Below are 9,499 nucleotides of genomic sequence, written 5' to 3'. Positions count from 1 at the left end.
CCTATTTATCTTAGACCAAGATCATGACCTTCTCCTAAAAGGATATAAGAAAGTTACCAAGATAAATGCTTTCCCCCTCTCTTTCCCTCTCTCTTGACAGAAGCATGCCTGGGCACTTAACAGAAGTAAATGGGGAATAAAAAAGGGAAGAAACTGAACACCATAACTATACATTACATACAGGAAAAAGTCAGTTTGCTCTGGTGATACTGATATGACCAGGAGGATGGCTGAAGCCAAAAATGTTTCCTCAGATTCTTTTTTTCTGGCTAGACCTTGTCTCCTGCATGCACATAGACACACTGCATACTCCACATTTCACCAAAGAGCCCAGATGTTTGCAGGTTCAAGCACAGCACATCAAATGTGTCTCTTGCCCCAGTTCCATTTCATGTGTGTGTTATCCATGCTAAAAAGAGTTTGTTTGATCTACATGGATGAAGCTATAGGCAAAACAGACCCAGGATATGACGGATGGAAATAAATAAACTAAGAAAAGCAATTTTTTGGAATGGCTAAATAAGAAATTAATGGACAAATCATTTTGATGTTGTCATGCTAGACTAAAAAGTACCAGGTGACAACTCATTTTATACAAGTGGGTCACCTAGCTGTGACTTTTCTCCAAGTGGGCACCACCGACCCAGGGTAAAATTGAGTAAGAGCTTTGGAAGTCCTGAAAGTAAATAACCAGGGATTTTTGCTTTAAGTTCTGATTTTAATCCTTTGCAGGAAAAGGCAATAGATGCACCTGCTATAAAATGAGACTTGCAGGCAAGCAATTCTCCCGACATTCACTTCTTCACTTCTTCAGAACCAGTTCCAAATTCTCAGCTACCATGAAATGGAAAACTTAAAAGAAAGACATGCAGTCATTGAAAGACAATCAACTGGAGGCAGATGGAAGAAACCACAGGTGCACAGGTAGGGCTCTGGTTTTCTGCTTGAGAATCCAGAAAGAAGCCCAAAGAACGTCTGTTACATTCTTAGCACTACACTATGTCTTTGAAAATCCATACCTAGCCAGGTGCAGTGGCTCATTCCTGCACTTAGGGAGGTGGAGACTAGCCTGGGCAACTTGGCGAGATCTCCTCTCCACAATAAGTACAAAAAAAAAAAAAATGCCTGGGTGACAGACTCTGACTCAAAAAAAAACCAGAAAAGAAAAGAAAATCCACACCTAGCAGAAGCACAGAGAGAAAATGCTTCATAGCTATCGGGTGACTCAATGAATAAATAAATGATAAAGGCTACAAGGCCTGGAGATAAAGCAGAGTGGCCTGCACACATCTGCCTAACAAACAAACAGCCTGCTCTATTACAGATGCACCCCTAACCAAGACTGACTTATCCTCAGCCTTCTATGTGAAGGGTTCCCTTTTAAGATTTTACAGACTTAGTATGTTAGTTTCCTGTGACTGCTGCAACACATTACCACAAACTTGGCAGCCTAAAACAACAGTCATTTATTCTCCTGTGGTTCTGGAGGCCAGAATCTGAAATCAGAATTGCTGTGCCAAAAATCAAGATGTTAGCAGAAGGCTGGGTATGGAAGCCCACGCCTGTAATACCAGCACTTTGAGAGGCTGAAGTGAGAGGATCACTTGAGGCCAGGAGTTCGAGACCAGCCTGGACAACATAGCAAGACCTACTTCTAAAAATAAAAATAAAAAATAGCTGAGTGTGATGGCATGCACCTTCAGTTCCAGTTACTCAGGAGGCTGAGGAGGGAGAATTGCTTAAGCCCAGGAGTCCCAGGCTGCAGTGAGTCATAATTGCACCACTGCACTGCAGAGTGGATGACAAAGACCCCTACCAAAAAAAAAAAAAAAGATGTCAGCAGGACCACAATTCTTCCACAGGGAGAATCTGTTCCTTGCCTTTTCTGGCTTCTGTTGGCGCCAGCATTCCTTGGCTGTGGCTTCATCACTCAAAGGTCAGCATCATCAAATCTTTGTTTCATACTCACATTGCTTTCTCCTCTGTGTAAACAAAATCTCCCTCCACCATCCTTCTATAAGGATGCATGTGGCTATATTTAGGGCCCGGGATTATCACCCCTCCATCTCAAAATTCTTTTTATTTTTTTTTTATTTTTTGAGTCAGAGCCTCATTTTGTTGCCCAGTCTAGAGTGCAATGACACAATCATAGCTCACTGTAGCCTCACCTCCTGAGCTCAGGTGAACCTCCCACCTCAGCATCCTGAGTAGCTGGGACTGCAGGCACACACCACCAAAACCAGCTAATTTTTTTGATTTTTTGTAGAGTCAAGGTCTCGCTATGTTGACCAGGCTGGTCTGGCCTCAAGCAATCCTCCCACGCCGGCCTTCCAAAGTGCTGGGATACAGGGCGTGAGCCACTGTGCCCAGCTTCAAAATCCTTAATCACATCTGCAAAGGCCTTTTTTTTCAAATAAGAGAGCATTTATAGGTTCTAGGGACAATGGCCTGAGGCCTTTGGGAGCCATTATCTAGCTGAGTATCACCGAAAGAACAGAATAGGAAGTGGTGACTGCAAGGAGTCTTAGTAATACTGTCTCTCACTGTGAGGATACTCACTGCATACATCTGTGTTATTTCTGTGTAATGCCAGCAGTTACATAAGTGGTGCTATTGCAATATATGGCACATGTAACCAAACATTTTTTTTTCTGAGTTGGGTTCTTACTGTGTCACCCAGGATAGAGGGCAGTGGCAAAATCACAGGTCACTGCAGCCTCAATCTTCTGAGCTCAGGTGATCCTCCCACCTCAGCTTCCCAAGAAGCTGGGACTAGAGATCCATACCACCACGTTTGGCTAATTTTTTAATTCTTGTAGATGAGGTCTCACTATGCTGCCTAAGTTGGTCTTGAACTCCCCGGCTCAAGCAATCCTCTTGCCTTGGCCTCCTAATGTGCTGGGTTTACAGATGTGAGCCACCATGCCTGGCCAATCGAACATTCTGGATTCAAATTTAGAAGCTGAAGTGCCCAACAGCCTCAAGAATGGAACAACTATCTAACCTGGGGAATGTCTGCATTATCCAAGCTGAAAGGCTACAGTCTCATTTCTCCTTCGTATTGCCTGTCCTTTGCTCTGCCAACAACTCTTCCTGATTGCTAAACACAGTCCATAAGAGGAAACCCTCAGGGAGTTGGCTGTGTGGCAGAGGTGGGTTTGGGTAACTGGAATGTACCTTGTAGCCTTTTATTTAGTAGGTTCATTGATGGGTCAAGCTGGGTACTGGTAGGAAATTTGGACTCAGGCCCTAGGACTTATTACCATTTTCTTTACCCACTTGATGCTCTGCGCAGTCCTCCATGGTTCTTGGGCTTCCATGTTAGAAGCATTGCCTGAGGTGGAACTGTCCTGTGCTTAGCTTATTATCCCTGCATCTTGCCTTCAGACGAGGCATCAGGTCTGCTGGGAAACCATTCCACAGGCTAGAGGCAGAGAGTTAAATCTTCACACATGGAAACAGATGGAATTAGTCAAATTTGAGAAGTTTTCCAGCCAAAATTATGCTTTCATGCATCTCAAAGTTGTCATTTATTGACTAATTCTCTAGTAATATCAATAAATCTCATAGTCTTAGAACATGGCAAGGCTGGAATTAGGCTAAGGTATGTGATACACTTGCCTTGGGTGTAAAATGTAAGTGGGGAGGGGAGCCAAAAAAAAAAAAAAAAAACTCACTAATCAAAATAACATTTCAATGGAATATTTAAAATATCAATCAAAATCCAAGTAGCAAACTTTGGCTCACAAGCTTTTGTAAATAAAGTTTTATTGAAACCACGGCAGAAATTAGGGTATCAAGTGTGACAGGCTCAGGCAAGTATTATTTGAATACTACTTTAAAATATCAATATTTTTTCATAAAGAATTGTTGAATTGTTCCAGCCTAAATAACAAAGTGAGACCTTGTCTCTACCAAAATAAAAAATAAAAAAAAAACAAAACAGAAAAATTAGCAGGGAACAGTGGTACACATCTGTAGAATCCTAGCTACTTGGGAGACTGAGGCAGGAGAATCACTTGAACCCAGGATTTCAAGGCTGTGATAATTCATGATTGTCACCACTACACTCCAGCCTGAGTGATAGAGATGCTGTCTCAAAAAAAAAAATTTCTTTTTGCTTATTTGATTTTTTAAAAAAATTTTTCATTTTTAAATTGATTTTTAAATTAAAAAATATAAACTCAGTTTTTTTCAAGATAAGCATTTTTCAAGACAATCATACTTTGGAATGGGGCAAAAATTATTTATATATATTTCCCAGTCTGTCACAGAAAATATTAAAAAGACATACTCAAGAATCAAGAGTTTCAAAAAACTAATTTTTATTACCTTATCAAGGATATTGTTAAGTGAAACTGACTTTTTCACTATGAGTAGACAATGACCAGAAGTTTTACTTGCTGTTATTTTTGTACCATCAATGCAAATGTCAATGCAGTAAAACGAGCAAATAACAACTTGGGATAATTATGAAAATGATTTTAACCTCAAAGTTCACTTGAAAGGGTCTTGGGAAACCCCAGGGCTCTATAGATCACACTTTTTTTTTTTTTGAGTTGGGAGTCTCACTCTGTCGCCCAGACTGGAGTGCAGAGGCACGCTCCCGGCCACCGCAGCCTCGACCTGCTGGACTCCAGCGATCCTTCTGCCTCAGCCTTCCAAGTAGCTGGAACTACAGGCGCGCGCTACCACACCCAGCTAATTTTTTTATTTATTGTAGAGATGAGGTCTCACCCAGTTGCCCAGGCGGGTCTCACACCCGCGGCTCAGGAAATCCACTCACTTCAGGCTCCCAAAGCGCAGGATTACAGGCCGAGTCACCAAGTCCGGCTTATAGATCACACTTTGTGAACTGCTGCCTTAAAGGATAAAGCTTTAACAATATATCAAAACTATCATAATTACGACTAACTCCAGAATTAGTCTTGAAAAATGAGTGAAGAGTTGATGCAAACTGGCCCATCACAATAGAAACAGTCGGGAGCAATCAGGAAATCTCTGTGGCTAAAGGTAAAGTATGAACAAGACATGAAAGAATCAGAATGACGTGAACAAAATCAATGACCTGCAGGCATGGCCAATTTAGGGCCACTGAATGGAGAAATGCCACAGTGCCCATCCTTCACCTCCTATTCTCACCTCTCCTGCCTCTCACGTAACCAAAAATACTAGAGGGCCAAGGATACTAGTGCGGCAGCCCCAGGAAGAGTGAGGTGCATAGCACAGCGTATCCCTGGGTTGCTCCAAGACTATGGGACCAGCCTGGTGCTGAAGCTCTCTTGCTACCACCAAGCATACAACCTGGGGCCAGTTCCCAAGCCACTGTCTGTCTCAATCTCCATCATGTGTAATATGAATAAAAGATGAATACTTCCTCATATGATGGTTATAAATACATGAGATGATGTAGACAAAGCATGGAGCACAGAAACTGAGAGAGGAAGTATGCAGTAAAGTGCTTTATTAAACATAAGTCTATATGTCTGTGCTGGCTCACTGCCCAGTGCTCAGCAACTATTTCCTACATGCATAAATGCTCAGCCTGGAGCTTGCCAGTGTTAGGTGTTCAGCAGCGGAAACCTGTCTGGACCTGACACTCCTTCTACACTGCTCTGAGTGTCAGGGCTTTCACCAGCAATTCACAGAGAAATGTGAGGCTTATATATGAAATGGAAACACTTGTTATATGATAGAATTATGTTTTATGTTTCCATAAAATCATTTTTGGCTGGGCATGGTGACTCACACCTATAATCTCAGCATTTGGGAGGCCACCGCGGGAGGATTACTTAAGGCCAAGAGTTCAAGACCAGCTAGGCAACAGATCAAGACCTCTTCTCTACAAGAAAACAAAAAAAATTTAGCCGGGCATGGTGGTGCATGCCTGTAGTCCCAACTACTCAGGAGATCAAGGTGGGAGGATTGCTTGAGCCCAGGAGTTCGAGTGTGTGGTAAGCTGTGACTGTACAGTGGTACAGTGCTCCAGCCTAGGCAAAAAGTAAGATACTGGCTCAAAAAAATATATCATTCTTATTGGTGTTGAAAACATGTTGGAAAACAAAGGAAACAGTTTTAAAAAAAGTTTTAAACTAGCAAAACATTTACTCCATCAACAGAAAAATATGCCAATCTTGCTTTTTGCTGCTAAGAATAATGCCCCCCAGAGCCCAAGATGTCCACGTCCTCCTCTCCAGAACTTGTGAATATGTCACCTTACATGGCAAAAGGGACTTTACTGATGTGATTATGTTAAGGACTGTGGGATAGGTCATTATCCTGCTGGGTCCAAAGTAATCACAAAGGTCATTAACGGATGACAAGCAGAAGAAGTCAAAGAAAGATGTGAGTTGAAAAGAAAAACACAGAGAGAAGCAACATTCCTGGCTCTGGAGTCAGAGCAAGAGGTCATTTTCCAAGAATGTGGGCGGCCTCTGGAAGTTGGAAAAGGCCTGGAAACAGATTTTCCCTTAGAGCCTCTGGAAAGCAACACAGCCCTGCTACCCCCTGGATTCTGGCCCAGGAACACCCATGATGGACTTCTGAAATATAGACTAGGAAGACGATAAATTCATGTTGTTTAAGCTCACACTACATTTGTGGTCATTTGTTACAGCAGCAAGTAGAAAACTAATACAGTTCCAAAGCTTATCCAGTCACAACAAAATAAACAGCCAGCTCACCAGGGTGGAGATGGCCTCCTATGGCTTCACCAAGTGCCCCTGCAGCTTCTGGTCACTGAAGCGCCACAAAAGAAGATTTTTACCATCAATGACATCCCCACCCCTGAAGATCTGGATTCAAGCGGTCTGGAGTATGAGAATATTCACTTTTAACAAGTCCCACCAGTGCCTCCTTTAGAGAGAGTCGGGGGTATACACTTTGAGACATTCACTTCTCCATGTGAGGAGATCACAGTTTAGGGGCTGGGTAAATATAATGTCAATCCCTAACAGATAAATTTTTATGCATTTTTTTCAAACGCAAGTCAAGAGCTAGGGACAAGATTAAAAGGTTGGAATGTTCCAGAACACCTAAGTTCTTTTGAATGCACATGTCAACAAAAATGAGTTACAGAATTAAACCAAATGAGATCTGTCTGCTCCCTCCTAAGTGGCTGATGCATCAGGGCTCTGAAGCAGGTAAAACAGAATCCTGGCAGCCCTATAGACCTCTCATGGAACGGCACCCCTGCTGAGAGATACCCAAAGTGGAAACTTCCCAGCTTCCCACCTGTCTCACCTGTTTCTTTATGAGGAGGTGATGAGCTGGCCCAGGGTGTGTCATCTTCAAATTGAACCCAGTTGCTGATGGCGGAGGCCAGGTCAGGTGAGGGCTGCTGGGGGCTCCCTGGTGGGGAGGCCGCTTCAGAGATGAGGCCCATCTTTTCAGAGGAATCATCCCGCTCCGAGTGGGAAAGATCCTGAGAGCCTCCATCCACCACCTGGTTCTCTCCCGAAGAGCTCTCGGACTGGTCCGAGGAAGATGACAGTCCTGGGAGGTGCTCTTCGGTGCCCCCTGAAACAGATACCAGATATCACCATACTGTGAAAAAGACCACTCTCCAGAACTGTCTCATGCAGGCAAAAAATAAGGATGAGCAGGGAGTGATACAGGATGTGCCATTACAGCAGGTGGGGATAGAGGAAACAGTTATACCCATCAGACTCTATGCTAAAGGCCTGTTTCCCTAATCCTGGGTAAAAGCTAGACCTCAGCAGTCTCCAGTCAGTGTCCAGGCAGGCAGGGGCTAGGAGTCTTCTTCATTATACTTTTTTTTTTTTGAGTTGGAGTCTCACTCCATCGCCCAGGCTGGAGTGCACTGGCATGCTCCCAGCTACCACAGCCTCAACCTGCTAGGTTCTGGCGATCCTTCCGCCTCAACCTTCCAAGTAACCGGAACTACAGGCACGTGCTACCACACCTGGCTAATTTTTGATTTATTGCAGAGACAAGGTCTTGCCAAGTTGCCCGGGTGGGTCTCGAACCCATGGGCTCTGGCAATCCACTCGCCTTGGCCTCCCAAAGCGCTAGGATTATAGGCTGAGCCACGGAGCCCGGCCTTCACTATTCTTATCCCAGCATCTACTCCAGTGCTTGGGGGTCACAAAGGAAAGTGCTTACAGAGGACAAGCAAGAAACATACTTAAATCAAGTGGAAAAAGTCAAAGGCAATAGGGACTGATGGAGACCGTGAATAACTTCTGTCTGAAGACATTCAAAATTCAAATTTCAAACTCTGTACAAAGTTACGTACATCCATGGGCCACCAGGTACGAACCTGGCATAACCAGCTGAAAGTAACACAGAGACTCTTCCTTTGGTGCTGTATCACTTTAGTGGTTCCAGAAAATTAAACAGCCTTCAAAAAATTTGTCTGAAAATAAACTATATCCCGATTATGGTGGTAGATACACAAATCTAGATGTGCTAAAATCCATCAACTGTATACCAAAAGAAGTCAATTTTACTATATGAAAACTTTAAAAAAATCAAAGAACTAGTATGAAAATTCTTTCTCCTATTGCCAGCCAACAAAGCAGTCCATGTGAATATATTCAAAGCCTTTAGACTACCACTGTGCAGTAGAAATAAAGTGAGCCAGTTACGCAATTTTAAATTTTCTCGTGTCACATTGTAAAAAGTAAGATGCAACAGGAGGGACTATTTTTAATAATACATATTTTAACACAGTATGTTGAAAATGTATAAATTCAACATGGAACCAATACAAAAATTGGTAACAAGCTATTTAATGTTTTCTTAACTAGGTCTTTGAAATTCAGTGTAGGTATTTTACACTTACAGAACATTCCAGTTCAGACTTGCCAAATTTCAGGGGTTTAGTAGCCCCAGCTACCACATTGGACAACACATTTGCAGACTCACACTGTCCATGTGTGGTAAATGTAGGAGGGATGATTTCATTTTTAAGTTTTTTAATTTTTATGTTTTTATTTATTATTATTGTTGTTGTTTTAGAGAGACAGAGTCTTGCTGTGTGGCCTACGTTGGTCTCAAACTCCTGGCCTCAAGCAATCCCTGCCTCAGCCTCCCAAAGTGCTGGGATTATAGGCATGAGCCACTGTTCCTGGCCTAAGTGGGATGATTTCATCTGGCACCGGGAGCTGCAGTAGAACAGAACCAACTGACATAGCTCTGCAACTATCTCCCAGGTCTTACCTTGACCTTCATCCCTGAGCACCAGGCCCCTGGGAGTCAATATATCCAGCTTCATTATGACCAAGGATGACAACACTGAGCTCTTTCCACATGCCAGACATTGCTCTAAGCGCTTGATGCATGTTGATTCACCTAATCCTCACAACAACTGTGAGACAGGTACTGTGATTATCCCTGTTGTACAGATCAGGTAACTAACTATTCATAGAAAGGATAAATAGTCTACACAGGGCCTATCACTCATGTGTGGTGGAGGCAGGATTGAAGCCCGAGCAATCTGACTCTAGAGCCTGTCACTTTTTTTTTTTTTTTTTGA

General features: G+C 42.9%; 1 protein-coding gene across 1 annotated transcript in view; it reads right to left on the bottom strand.

Annotated features, from left to right (window-relative positions):
* Positions 1 to 9,499, bottom strand: part of STON2 (stonin 2) — a 151,722-nt gene that overhangs the window by 139,481 nt on the left and 2,742 nt on the right. Inside the window, exon 2 of the mRNA XM_008074618.2 lies at positions 7,234 to 7,518. Coding sequence (XP_008072809.1) covers positions 7,234 to 7,518 — 285 coding nt within the window. The remainder of the gene's footprint in view (positions 1 to 7,233; positions 7,519 to 9,499) is intronic.

This window comes from Carlito syrichta, unplaced genomic scaffold (assembly GCF_000164805.1).
Source record: "Carlito syrichta isolate Samal-C Ts95f unplaced genomic scaffold, Tarsius_syrichta-2.0.1 Scaffold316508, whole genome shotgun sequence".
Taxonomy (NCBI): domain Eukaryota; kingdom Metazoa; phylum Chordata; class Mammalia; order Primates; family Tarsiidae; genus Carlito; species Carlito syrichta.
Note: the sequence above shows the minus strand (reverse complement) of the source record. Positions and strands in the feature narration are given on the sequence as shown.